The sequence below is a fragment of the Melospiza georgiana genome, chromosome 6, assembly GCF_028018845.1.
Source record: "Melospiza georgiana isolate bMelGeo1 chromosome 6, bMelGeo1.pri, whole genome shotgun sequence".
Lineage (NCBI taxonomy): Eukaryota > Metazoa > Chordata > Aves > Passeriformes > Passerellidae > Melospiza > Melospiza georgiana.
This window is the reverse complement of record NC_080435.1, coordinates 51,688,538-51,703,490: the sequence shown is the minus strand read 5'-3', so window position 1 is coordinate 51,703,490 and position 14,953 is coordinate 51,688,538. Positions and strand designations below refer to the sequence as shown.

The following is a 14,953-nucleotide window of genomic DNA, read 5'->3' as shown; positions in this document are numbered from 1 at the left end:
TGCATACAGATTGGAGAGCTCCTGTCAGTTGCCTATAGGCATTAAGTTTGTCCTTTAAGACCCTGGCTTCTTAACATATGTTGATGTAAGAGATGATACACTTCCCTCTCTGAAGCAGAGGGGAAAAGGACTTAGGCTAGGCAGTCAAGCCAGAAAAAGAAGTTGCAAGCCTCATTTGTGTGCATCCCACTCATCTGTCCTCCCTTTTGATGCAGCCAAGGAATGTATCCCACAGCCACCTACAATACTCACCTCTCCTTGCCCTTTGCATGGCTTGAGAATTCCCTTGTCTTCTCCTTGTCTGCCCTTGTTTACCCATATGTATCTTTCTAATACAGATTCTAGATCTGCACCCTCTGCCATCTGTGCATGTGTATGCCAAGTAGATGCATGGAGTGGTAACTATTATGTAATAATGAGAACATAATGTAATTAATATCTACAAGGATCTGTATTAAAGAAGATACAATGTTAAGATACTGCATTGAAATGTACTGAGTTCTTGAAGCAAAGTTGAACTTGGAGAGATAACTATTGCTGTGGGAATTCCTAACTCGGTTGGTATGTAAAAGTCTGGCAAATTTTGGGTACCTGGTTTACTGCTCTGTAAAGTAAAAGTAATAGCTGAAGCTATTCCAAGTCCCAGAGGAGATGAGGAGGGTGACAGAGCATAGCAGGAATTCTGAGGCCACTGGAAAAGAAAGTGAGATACACATCCAGAAGAAATCAGATTTCATGTGGTCTGCATCATGTAGGATAAATTTTTTAAGTCCTGCACAGTTAATTTTTAACATAGTGTTTACTTAGCTCAATGATCATATTCACAGTTTTGTAACAAAGGTTGCAACTTGCATTTTTACCCAGTTAAAGAGAGGGAGAGGTAGGTGTCTTTACAGTGGTCAATGACAGATCTTTTAATTTTTTTTTCCTATCAAATCTGACTGCAGCTCTATGTAGCACTACAGTGAACTGAGGCGTTTGTTAATGATTAAATGGAAGTTTTTTTCTGACCTATTATTTGGAACGATCTGTGTTTTATCATGCAAGCTTGGCATTGCTTCCATAACAAAATGCAGTCCTGTAATGAAGTCAAACTCTCTTATACCAGAAGTATTAGGTTTCTTAAATAGAATACTAAAGCAGTCATGGTTATTTTTTAAATAAAACAACAAAAATGCATTCACTTGGTGGCAGTTCTTTAGTACTTCTGGGGTTTTGTGTGGACTTCTCATGGTTACCTTCTAAAGCTGTTAGGTAAACATGCTCACTTTTTAAAGCTGTAAGTCAAAAGGAAGTGTATTTTACAGCTCATTAAAATATTATTTTTGTGCGTGATGTGGAAACCAGTTCAAAGTCTGACCCAATACTGCTCTTTGATAGCAGTATTAGGGAGATGGATCATTTACACCCCTCACTGCCAGTTTTGGCATGGTTCTCTTTGTCAAGCCAGCTGATACACTATATTTGGAAATGTGGCTGTGTTCTGTATTACTAAGCTTATTCATCATTGCTGTCAGTGTACTTGCTCTTTGGAAAATGCTTTCAGGAATTTTCAGCAACGTTCATTTGAAAGAAAGCATGGCATAGTACTTAAAAGCTATTCACCAGAATACAGCCAGAAAGCCAAACTCAAAAAGAAAAAAAAAAAACCCAAATTGCTTTTCCACTGAAATGTGTGCTGCTTCTTCAGACATCCATAAAGTTTGTAATTCATCTGAAGGATTTTTTGTTTTGCTTCTCCTCATGTAGTACTGCTATATTTTTATATATATATGTATCTTTTATATGTGTTTATTGCTTTTTCTGTTGTCATGCAGGTACTGCCAAACATCCCTTCCTTTCATTGCTGTGTCAAAAAGAGAGTTCATACTTTCTTTCTAAACAATTGTTTTAGTCACTTGCAGAAAAAAACCCCACCTTTTTGTCTGAAATTTTATTTAAAATAAAAAATATATTGGTTTTCTTCCACACCTGAAGTTACAAATATGCCATGGAATTCTAGTTTTTTTTTTTTTAAATTGAATTGAAATTTAACTCTATAATCTGTTTCTTGAGCTGAATTACAAAGGTGGTTTCACAAAGGAAGCACACTTACTTTCTCCATATTGGGTCTTCTGCTATCATTATAATCATCATTTGCTGGTTAAATACAGCAGAGCACTCCTTAACTAAACTTTTTCCCAACCATGAAATTGGATGAAGTGTTCTGTTAGATTTCAGAAGTTTTCAAAAAACATTCATAATCTATTTTTAAATTATTTATTTCATACAATATAATGTGTGACTTTTTAATGATACATAGTCTTCACAGTGCTGGTATTTGGAATTCATTTTCTAGACAGCTATGTATAGCAGCAAATCCTTTCAAATTATGGCTCTTGCTAAACAATACAGCTGTCAAATGCATTAGGTTTAAATAGTTATATCTGTTTCATGTTACTGAGCAGTGAATGAAGATGAGTATGTAGGAAGTAGAAACCTGTTTTTGCTGATTGGGAATTGGATCCAAAAGTACAGTTTTGATCAAGGTAGATGATTCCTTAAAAGGAAATACTTCCTTAACCAGATATCCCAAGATGTCAGTCTGATGGTTTTGCTTTTTTTTTGTGTGTGTGTGTGAGAGAGACTTGCTGATTTAATCATGCATGCAGAATATTTTCTCTGTAGAAATTCTGATGGCTAAGAAGCAATAGTTAGACAGGATGCATGTATCAAAGGAGAGAGCAGAGATACTCACAGAACTTATTTCATATTCATATACTGGTAGCAGTATACTGAAAAAATGTATTTCTGATTATGGTGCCATCAATCTTATGAGTTGTGTTCAATGAGCTTGTTTTCTCCTATGGTATGTTTGCTGTGTTTTATTTGAGCATCAGTAGTAGCTAAGACATATCTTGTATTCGTCTTGAATTTCTTACTTGTGTAAACCAGATTTCAGCTAGATTTCTGGTGTTGGTCTCTGAAACAATATTCATCTAGGGTAGCAATATAAATACAAAGCATTGTTCAAATTTTCCTTTTCATTGTATTTGGGAAGCTGAAGTTCACATCCTCTGAAATCAGCTTTATCTTTAGACATAATTCTTGCCAATACTTTCATTGGAATAAAGGATTATTGCTACTAACGTGTTTCATACAAGGAAAAATTCAAAAATGGATGCTGTGTACCATATTTGAACAGCTTTATGTATTGCTGTGTTGTTTTTCTGAATCCACAGTGGCACTTTTCATGTCTCCATTTATAAAATGTGCACAGTTTTCTTTGTTTTTTTTCTTCTCATAAATGTACTGATGGATGTTTATATTTCAAGCAGATTATTCCTCTCAATAGAATTTTAAAATAATAATGGAAAGAAAAAAGCATGCAGTATATTGGTAGCTGTTTATACAGAACATTTGCTAAGATTGTTTTTCCCCAGTTTATTGATCAGTTAGCTTGCTTTATTCTTGGAAATGAGAAAACAAAATCCTTCAAAATAATTTCATTTTTTTTCAACATGCATATCTTAATACTTATGAGTATCTTGATATAAACTATAGGTTATCATTGAAAACTTTTATAATGAAATATACAGTGTATGAGTATTTTAATTTTCTGATGATTCTAAAGATGCAGGGACTTGTGCTTAGAGGGAATGTAGAAAACATTTGTATGAATCAACACAGAACTGTACTGTTCTTGCTCTTGAAATTTTGGACTCCATCTACAGTCCTGCTATTGGATCCATTACAGACCCATCTGACTTGATTTTTCTCAAGAGCTGAAGAGTCTAAAAGAAATGTAGCAGGATGACATATAGGAGAGTGGAACATGCAATAGGTGATGTGCAAATAAAGTCTTTGTGAAAGATGTACCATGAGAAAACTCCTGGGGGGTAAAGAAAAAAAAAAACAGAAGGAAATATTGTATAATGGGAAGACCATGAAAATAAACTCTAAGTTAATTTTTTTGTTGGTATTGTTATTCTTTATCTTTGTCTCACAGTGCATTATGGCAGGTTGACCTTTTATATGGATCCTATTTCCAGTGAGCACTGTTATAAATTCAACATAGATTGCATAATGAGCATTACTGCCCCCTTCATCTGTGCTGAAAAATATTAAGAAATCTCCTATCAAATGTAACTGTTTGTGGTAGAACAGCACCTTTCAAGGGGATGTCCAGTGTTCACTCACAAACATCAAGAGATGTGATCAGACAATGGTTCTCACATTGAATCTGTGGGATTTCTCCTTACCAGCTGCATGTGTGGGCTTTTCATGGTAGAAACTGTATTGGGAAAGTAAGTTATGCAGCTCAGGGGGGACTGATAAAATGAAGCAGCACAGGTGGGTTGTTTGAGCCTCTGACATCTATCTGTCAGAGAGTGCTAAAATCAGGGGATGTGGATATGCCCCAGGACTTCACAGTTTGTGTGTACTCAGAGCTAGTTTTGTTCTTGCTCTGTCTTTAATGTCAGAAAATGAAAGACTCAGGTTCTTTGCCTTCCCTTTGGAAAACACCTTATAGTTTTGCCTTACTTCCCTTTTATGAGGTGTTGCTTTTCAGTCCGTTTCGAGCTCCTTTAATTTTGAGTTAATAAGTTAACAGTGTTAACTTAGCTTGCTTCCTGATCATTCAAAGCTACTATTTAAAATAAACCTTGGGTTTGGTAGCTTCTTGTTCTCTCTAATCTTAATGGAAAAGCAAAGCAGCCAGATAATATACCTTTCCTACTAGAATTTTCAGCTGCTGGTCAGTACATTGCAGTGTTAATACCAGTTGCCAAAGAGCAAAACTTTTTGGTAGCATATGAGAGGAAACATGTAATTTTGTGTCAGCTAACTACAGTGACCAAGGATAAAGTTATTTCTTTTATATATACCGAATGTTCAGAACAACTGGAGCCTAAAGTACTGTTTCTGTACAGTGACTTTTGCATTTTATGGATGTTACTGTGCAATGTGTTGTAACTTTAAGCTGCTGTGGCTGTGGTGATCTTGATGATTTAGGCAGATGTTTGAAATATTTGAGATGTATGAAGTTGTGGACATGACTGTCTCTCTGCCATCTCACTGCAAAGTAACTGGACTGAGAATCTTCTGTACTGTACAGACTACTAGTAGATGTGAAGACTTCAGTTGCAATAACATGTGGAATTGTAAGGAAGAAAACTAGATCTGGAGATTGAGAGGCTCCATTTTTTGCTTTAGCTTCAAAGTTAAATCAGGTTGCTTAGGGCCTTGCCAAGTCAAATTTTTAAATTCTCCAAGGTTGCTTGGAGATGCTGTTAAATCTCCATCCTGTTCAGTGCTCAACCATCCTCAGGGTGAGGAGTTTCCTTATGGCTATGTGGAATTTCCTTTGAGACATTTTGTGTCTGTTGTCTCTTGAGTTTTTACTGTGTTTTCCAATAAGAATCTGCCTTCACCTTTGCATAATTCCCTATCATGTAGATAGATGAAGGGAGATGAAGGAAGTAGTGGACTCCCTTTCATCTCCAGACTGCACAAATGATTCTTTCATTTTATGTGTTAGCCCTTGTAGTGGCCTTCCTCTGGATGTGCTTCAGTTTGCCAGCCCCTCCTGCTCTGTGTGGCCCAAAGCTGCAGCACGGGGCGTGTGGCCTCACCACTGCAAGCAGAGGGGAATAATTGTTTCTCCTGACCTGCTGTTTGTGTTCTTGCTTCCACAGCTCAAACTGCAGTTAGTTTTCACTGGTTTGTGGGTGCTGCCTTTGTTGAACTTGCTGTCTCCTTGAGTCTCCAAATCCTTTTCTAAAGAACTGCCGCTGGTCCAGTCTGCAGCTATGATGATCTTTTCCTTCCCAAATGCAGGATACTTTCTTTATCTTTGTATAACTTCAAGTCACTTCCTCCAGTTGGCTTCTTCCTCCAGTTAGTTGGGATCCTTCTGAATGCTGCTACTGCCCTTCATCATGTTGACTGCTTTTCCCATTTTATATTGTTTGTAAATCTATGAGAATCCTTTCTGTTCTAGCATCCAAAACTGGTGATTATTGGCTGGTATTGTCTACTGAGAAATACTGCACCTAATCTGTGGGCATAAAGGATTATGGACCAAAACTCCTTGAACTTCGTAATTCAAGGAATTATTTGCCTGCCTATTCAGTCCATGTCTCCTCAGTTTGACAATTGAGGTGCTATGGAAGATAGTGTTAAAAACCTTGCATAAGTCAAAGCACTGGCAACCACCAGTTCTCCCTGGTCCATGAAGCCACTTACTCTTCTGCTTAAGGCAGTGCAGGGTTTGCCTTTAGAAGTCTGTTTTCTGATTCCAGTCACCTTCATGTCCATCATGCCTGGAAATAACTTCCTTTTAGAACTCATTCTACATTTGGTACTGCTGAAACTCACTGTTTTCTAGTTCTCTGGATCCTTTACTCTCTGCTGCCTCCACCTTGCCTTTCAGTTGGATTTTGTTTGTTTGATTTTAAGTTACCATGACTTTTCAAAGCTTGTAGCCAGCAGCCTTCCAGAGACATCAACATTTTTTAGTACTTTGGATGTTTCCCATCTGATCCTATGTACTTGCATAGGTCCAGTTTACCTAGATAGCTTTTTGATTTGGTTGCTCCTCTCCCTCAGACTTTGCTAAATGCAGAAATATGGTAAACCTGATAGCAGCACTTAGTGGTAAAGACCATGCCCAAAGTGTCAGGTGTCTTAACTTTTTCTGTACCTTTTATCACTAGGTAGCTTCCTGATTTAGCAGCTGAATTACACTTTCCCCAGAGTGTTTTTTGCTCATGGTAAAAGCTTTTCTTCTTGCCTTTCACATTTATCCTCAATATCGGCTCCAAACAAGCTTTGGCCTCCCTCTTTCATCCTCTGCTTGCCCAGATAGTGCACCTATATTCTCCTCCAGCTGGCTGTCCCCAGTTCCAGTTTACCTCTGTTTCTGTTTCATTTGAGCTCTGTCAGTGAGGAGTCCTGTGCACAGTCACCTGGCCTCCTGCTCTTTGGTGCTCAGAGAATAGAGTCCAGGAAGATGACTGGCTCTCATGGACTCATTTGTAGCCTCCCAAGTCATTCTGCTTACCATTCCCTGAGCAAGGCCCAGCTCTGTCTGCTGCAGTGAGTCCAGAGCCTTTAGCCTGCTTTTTTCCTTCCTTTCTTTTCTCAAGACTTTGGCTACGATTTCACAATTACTGCATCCGAGGCAGTTGGCTGTTTCATGTGTAAGCAGTTCTTCCTTATTCATGAGTACCAGATCCTGCTCAGCCCCTCCTCTAGAAGCCTCTTCAGTGCCAGCATCAGAAATTGCTCCCAGTGCATGTGAGAAATTCCCTGGATATTTCACACCTTACTACAATGCTGTTCCAGGAGGTGTTGTGTGATTTAAGTCCTGCATGAGAACAAGGGGCACTGAATATTGGAATACCAGCCTAAGATGATGTTCCATCTACTTTGGGAACGGGAAATAAGTTTTCTTTAACTAGTTGCCTTGAATCAGAAGAAGCTGCAGCAAAGACATACAGATGGTATTTTGATTTTATTTGAAATTGAATACTTAATTTTCAATTCATTTTGAATTACTATGTAACATACAGTCAAAATACTAATTCAGCTGCTAGTGGCCATGCAGCTGATGAGATAAAATAACCTGGTTTTCTATAGCCTGAATACTTTGGAATCCATAATATTTGTTCACAACTAATGAATTTGCATGTGATTAGAATAATTTTTCTTTTTGTCTCTAAGATTTCTAGTTTCTAATTACCCTGAAGTAATTAATATGCAACTACATGAAATACTACTTCAGATTGCACTGTATAGCTCTTATGTTCAGGCCATGCACATAATACTTGCACATATATATGTGTGAGAAATAATTTCTTCTTCTTTTCTTTTTCATGTGACTAGTGAAAGAAGATCTTGTTCATTCATACTTATCATATTTTGTTTCATTGTAATTGGTGACAGTGTGCTTCTTAATCTGTTTTAGTTGGAAGATGGGGAAGAAAAGCCGAGTAAAAACTCAGAAGTCAGGTACAGGAGCCACAGCGACAGTATCTCCAAAGGAAATGTTGAATCTAATTAGTGAGTTGTTGCAAAGTAAGTTTTGTTTTTATGCCTCTCTGGGAAAAGGGATGCTGTGCAAACCACACAAAAACATTTTCTTACTGAAGCTAGTGAGTTGTATTTTTTCTGTAAATGGCCAAGCTTGCTATTTCAGAGTGCTTAAGGTGCTTTGAGATGTATACTAAACCACCTCTGTTAATATATGCCACCATTGGCTTATTTAAATGGGTATTTATTGGACAGACCATATTTGTGGCAACATTTGGCTTTTCATCTGAATACAAGTATAAATACTGGGTGAGATTAGATTTTTAAACAACCAGATAACTTGGCATTGAAGCTTTGTCAAAAATGCTTTTCTTGTAACCTTGAAAAATTACCCTGTTTCCATTTATCACTTGAACAGTGCTTTGAACTGATACTAGAGTAGGGAAATTAACTGTGGGAATCAGTAATACAACTCAGTTCAACTGCACAGATATTTTTGTTGCTTAGATAAATTTGTTGTTGTTGTTTGGAAACTTTTCGTAGTGCTTAGATCTTGTGTATAGACCAAAGATTGTTTCACTTGTTGAGGAACTTGGAACTCATCCATTATTTCTAGTAAATATGAAAAGCAGAGCATAATTTCATACAATGATGCTAAAATACTATTGACTCTTTCTACTGTCATTAGTAACTGTGCTGTGATACAGTTCTTTTTGAAACACAACTCCAGATTTTCATATTCTGGACACATCTAAGTGTTGCCTTAGAAAAATTAAAATTTTTCTTAGCATTGCTCATGAGGAGGAGACAAGGAGTTGGCAAAGCAGTTTGATGCTTATGCTACAATTGGCCTCTGCTTTGCTACCAAAAATAAAATGTGGATCTAATTTGCTAAGCAAAGACAAGTATCAGCTGTTCTTTTTGTCAAGCTTCCATATTTTATTCAATGCTAAGATTTTTCAAATCACTTGAGCAAGGTAATCTTCAGCTGTCCACTTGGATTTACATGGCTTAGATCAAGAAATCCACACACTGACATTTAGAATATTGGCAGAGACAGTGTGGATGTAATCTAAAGCTGAAGCATGGCTTTGTGTTCCTTTACTTGTCCCTGCAGTACTTGTGCATCTATGAAAACAGTAATGACTAGGCAGGTCAAATGTATGTACCAACAAATTTCTCAATTATTTAAGTTATTCTCTGTGCTATTATTATCTACTTTCATTACAGCAAGAGTGATGGCAAGCAGGGTAATGTAAACAGAGTGCTTTGCTTGAATTATTGAAAACAGACAGTTTTTTTGTTGTTTGTCTTATCTGAGATATTATTTACTTAATGGCCTGGTTGTTTACTTTTTTGTCTTGCCAGCTCTTTAGACATTTGCTATTTCTTATATCTGAAGGAATATTAAAAATAAAATAAGTTTTACTGTTAAGATTTCAAAAGTCTAAATTAATTACTTGTCTTATAATGGGATGTTTATAACAGTGGAGATAGTTTTATTTGCCATATAAACATAAACATATTTGAAGGACAGATAGTACTGAGGTTCTGTTAAGTTACTGTGAAAACATAATTCTGAGATTAAAATATATGTGTGCATATATATATGTGTATATATATATATATATATATGTATATGTATAAATATATATGAATGTTTATGTATATATGTTTTCAAAATGTACTTAATTAAAGAAAACATTTATATTTCCAGAATGCAGCAGTCCTCCCCCAGGTCCTGGTAAGGAATGGGAGGAATATGTCCAGATCCGTTCGCTTGTGGAGAAAATCCGCAAAAAGCAGAAAGGTAAATGTGAAACACTTGCAGTGTTTCTGAAATGTTCAGGTGGGCTTCACCACTGGCATTAACCATTTTAATACTCAGAATTTTGAATGATTATGACAAACAAATGATCCTGTGAGAATTTTGTCTGATAAGTAGAAAAAGGAGCTTGAAATTGTTTTCTCATCACCATCTGAAGGAGTAGAAGTAACAATCCTTAGAGAATAATAGGCTGCCTTGGTTCCTTGTGGCATGGTCTGCTGCTCTGCCTCTAAAAATGTGAACATTCTAAAGTTAAATTTGTAACTGTTTGACATTAAGGCTTTACTGGATGTTGAAACAGTTTCAGCAAGACGACATCAGGGCATCAAGTGATGACAAAAGTCACAAAATAAATGCAGCAGCTAGTAAGTCTCTCTCTGCTCTAAATGATGCACATAATCAAAATAAAGAAATTATTGTAATATCACAGTTCATGAGGAATTTTATTACCAGTTTTCCAAAGTTTAAGGTATGCTTTTTTTTTCATACTAGATTAGTTTTCTTCTATTATGGAATGTAACCTCTTGCTGTTGATAATACTTTTTTTATATTAATTTTTTATGTTTGGAGGCATACTCTAAAAAATCTTTTTCATATAATTTTAGTAAAAGTAACTTCTTTTATGACAGATATATTTTAATGACTGAGAAATAACTTGCAATGAAAAAATTTTGGCCTGGATGTACCTGAAAAAGTCCTAAACAATTCTTTCTTCTCTGGTATTTATACAGTTATAGCAAGAAAGCCAGACTACATACAGATGGAGCTTGACTAGTTCATGGTGTTACTTGATAAAGCAAATACTTAAGAGGCTTGAAATTTCCCTTTTACACCTGTTTTTAATATATTTTGACTGATGCAAGAAGATCTTACTCCATGAGAGGACTTTACACACCTCTGAACATCAGTTTTTGGTAGAGGCTGTATGGAAGAATAAATGATTCTCTTTCAGTGACTGCATTCTGTAGTGATGTAGATGTGAACTTGATTCATTTTTAACTCTGCCATGACTTGGTATAAACTTACTGTACATGTGCAGGTTTTTATGATGTAATATAATTGTTAAAGTAAGTCATAATTCAGGTTAATAAGAGCAGACTTAGCACTGGGGTTGGCCTCTCTGAACCTTTCTTCTGCACCAGAAAGATTAAACTATCCACAGGGAAGATGCTGCTGGCAGAGATGGTAGAATTAGTGTAACAGAATCATGTTAATAGAGCATAGTTTTTTTCTTTGGATGATACAAAACCTACCAACCACACTGCTATTGACATACAAGTGTCTTTGCATGTAACATTTTTACATACATAGTGAGCAGCAATGGTGTCTTTCAAGACTATTTTTAATAGAACATAGTAGTTAATCTACTGAGATTTCTAACTTAATGAAGGCTTTAGACCTAATAATATATAATTAATATATATTGCCAAAAATGTTATACTTTGTGGTTTTCTTTACTAGAACATGGGGTTGCAGGACGTGAACGAGAATGATCTTTGGTATGGAAAACTCTTAATTTGAAAACTGAGTTTTTGAAATTTCGAAAATTTTCCTTGTTTGACTCATTAGCAAGATCTTAAATAAAGCTAATTTTCAATATAGATTTTCATCAGTACAGCTTTATTTTGTTCCATGTAGAAACTATTTATTTCCCAGTGGTGCTTATAACTTAAAGGAGTGACTTCTCTTTAATTTGGAAAAAATTGGGAAGTATTGGTCCACATTGTATATGAGAAACAGAAGTAGAATTTTAGACATGCTTAAAGAATGGTCCCAAGTACAAACTGGATGTTCAAAGCTTCCAGTAGTCTCATGCAGTAACAAAAGTTGGAAATCACAAGAGCAAAATCTTGGACAGTGTAAATACCTACCAAGTTCTGTAGAAACCATGCAACTAGCCGTACTATGTTTTGGAGGGCATTATATTAAAAAAATACTTTGCAAACGCTTAATAAATTTTTATACTGCATTATCAAAGACGAAAGTTTTAAATGATGCTTGTATTTTTAAGTTAACTACAGATTTGTTTGGTTCTGGGCCTTGAAATGCAAAATTTGGAGGCAGGAGGGGGATATTTTAAATACACTAATGCTACTTGCCTAAAATAATTTTGATCTCAAAATGTGTTTTATTCTCTGTGCTTAGCCAAAATATCTTTGGATGTAATGCTGATGACATTTTGTCACTCATAAAATGGCCTGAGCATTTTGGGGTTCTTTGTACTCATTTAATGTTATCTGAGTTTGGGTTGAAGAGAACACACAGAGGCAAAGAGGTACAAAAGGAGCTGGCTGAGAATAGCCCGGAACTATTACAGAGAGATTCAAATGCATTCACAGTAGAAGAAAGCTGAGGAAATGAATGAGGCTTGTGATTCCACCAGTGGACCACATGCTGTTGGAGAATTAAAGTGTAAAAATTTGGATGAGCTCTGTGATGTCAGGAGGATGATCCTTAGATAGTTTAGATCTATCCTTAGATCTATCCTTAGCCCTTTCCTGTAGCATATGGATCTACTAAAATATCTATCTGTCTTGTATGTGAAAGAAGGAACTCAAGATCTGCTTATCATCAGTTGCAGTGCTGAATTAATGAAATTGCAGCTTGCCTCTCAAATTCTTCCTTGTCTGTATCAACATGTTGTGGTGATTGCATTTATCATTGATATTAAGATTGGGAATATTTTGGCTTTTATTAAAAGGGAAAGAAGAGGAGAGTTTCATATTTCATTACTGCTCAGTTTGGGCAGTTGCATTTTTAAGATGACTGGTAAGCCATTTTGCCACAATAATGAATTTGAGGAAAATTGGGTATGACATTTATATAATATTGAGTAACACTTAACAGAGACCAGTTCTGACTCAGCTTCTTCAAAGTAGCACTGCTGTGAGATGGCAGATAGCTTTTAACATGGGCTTCTATACTGAGCTTTTTTATCTTTCTGGATCCTCTTATTTCTGCATTTGTTTTTCAATAAATTGTGTATATAGGTTTGTCTGTTGTCTTTGATGGAAAAAGAGATGACTATTTCCCTGAATTGATAAAGTGGGCAACTGAAAATGGAGCATCCACAGAGGGTTTTGAAATAGCTAACTTTGAAGAGGAGGGATTTGGTTTGAAAGCAACAAGAGAGATAAAGGTGAGCATGTGAACATTTGACTTAGATTAGAAAATTGTGTTTGGAATGTATCTGCAAAACTCTGAAATGCTCACCCTTTTCCCCCTTTTAACTGCTTATGCTGCTTATTACCAATTCTGTGTACTTGAGAATAACATTATTGATAAAAATTGATAAAATAGAGTATTATTTTTGATGACTACTGATAGTACTGTGAATTTTTAATCAATCTTTTACACTGATGTATCCCTTTATTCCATGTTTTCTAACTATTTAGTCTCTTCTTTCATGTCCCTTTTAAAGAACTGAAAAAGTTTTTGCCTGAAAAAGAGGTATTTGCAGTACCTATTTAGTCTCTTCTTCATTCATGTTCCTTCTTTTAAAGAATTGATCTTTTTGTCTCAGAAAGAGATGTTTGCAATACCTATTTTCGAGTGAAAAGGAAAAAAAACCCCAAATTATGATATTATGATAATGTTAAAGGATTTTTTTATCATCAGATAAGGAGTATAGACACACACAGAGTTAGGTAACTGTTAAAAAGTAAGCATTTAAAATTGTCTTTCTGTTCCCATTTTTAGCTGGGAAACAGGTTTGAAGACAAATCAGCTGTTGTAGAATGACTATTAGAAAATAAGCCCTCTATAATAATTTAAGAGCTTCATTAGCACACAGTTAATACATTGATAAAAATCCTGATCGGTTCTGCTAGAATAAAAACAGCCAATATGAAAAAACTCTACTGTGAGAAAATATGTGATATGTAATTATTAGCAATATAATGTGTCTGATAGCTTTAAGGTTGTGTTTTACTTCTTAGCAGTTCCAAAATGGGAGGGCTTTATTTTGTATCTGAGTGCCTGTTTTAAAGCTTTGTGTAATGCAGATTGAAACACTGCTTACCACAATGTGAAACACAGGTTGTTTGTTGAATTCGCAGTGGAAGAGAAGGAAGAATTTTGATTCAGAATAATTTTGATTTAAAAAAAAGTAATGGAAACAACTTGTAATTTAAAGTTGGTGTATATTTGAGACACTTGGCATACAATATAAATGCTGGCTGACCTTCTATTGCATTTCTTTCCTTTCTGTAGGCTGAAGAATTGTTTCTGTGGGTTCCTAGAAAACTGTTGATGACGGTTGAGTCAGCTAAAAATTCAGTTTTAGGTAAGAGCTCGAGGAAGTTCTTAAGAAAGAAATTAATATTTATGGGATCTTTCAGTAGGAGACTTTCTTTTTTTAGCTGATCTTCTTTATTACAGGGCTTGCTTATCATGCCAGCCATCAGGTTGGGAGTACTTAGAAACTTGAAGTGTCAGTGGAAAGAATTTAATTTCCCGGTTACTTTCTGGCTGAGTGCACTGGATATCTTCCACAAGTGTTTGTGTTATTTTGAACATGTATTATGTAGCTTGTATAGTACTTGGAGATAAAATGTTCTGAGCTATTGAGAATATTGTTCTAGTTTTGTAATGCAATTGTACACGAGGCATTTGCTGTGTCAGAAATCTTGCGGTATAATAAAGTGTAGGCTAAATATTTTAGAAACCTGAAAAGCTTTTTCATTTTGTTGAGTGCTTACCTGTTATTTAATCATGTTAATTTAAAGCAAGTCTAGGATGATATTTTCCATGGAGAACCAATTTAGTTCCTCACCTTTCTTGGTTGATTCAGGATCTCTGTACTCTCAAGATCGAATTCTTCAAGCCATGGGCAATATAACATTGGCATTCCATCTCCTTTGTGAGCGAGCCAACCCCAACTCTTTCTGGCTGCCCTACATCCAGACTCTCCCCAGTGAATATGATACTCCTCTCTATTTTGAAGAAGATGAAGTACAGCATCTCCAATCAACTCAGGCCATACATGATGTTTTTAGCCAATACAAAAATACAGCTCGACAATATGCCTATTTCTACAAAGTTATTCAGGTAAGAATCTTAAATATAGTATATACATGTGGTTCTCATGATCCTTATTGAGAAAGCAGT

At 35.8% G+C, this 14,953-nt stretch overlaps 1 protein-coding gene across 1 annotated transcript in view; it reads left to right on the top strand.

Moving 5' to 3' along the window:
* The window catches only part of SETD3 (SET domain containing 3, actin N3(tau)-histidine methyltransferase), a 61,890-nt gene that overhangs the window by 15,563 nt on the left and 31,374 nt on the right, over positions 1–14,953 (top strand). Inside the window, exons 2-6 of the mRNA XM_058026319.1 lie at positions 7,952–8,061; positions 9,734–9,826; positions 12,835–12,983; positions 14,057–14,129; positions 14,637–14,893. Coding sequence (XP_057882302.1) covers positions 7,959–8,061; positions 9,734–9,826; positions 12,835–12,983; positions 14,057–14,129; positions 14,637–14,893 — 675 coding nt within the window. The 5' untranslated portion in view covers positions 7,952–7,958. The remainder of the gene's footprint in view (positions 1–7,951; positions 8,062–9,733; positions 9,827–12,834; positions 12,984–14,056; positions 14,130–14,636; positions 14,894–14,953) is intronic.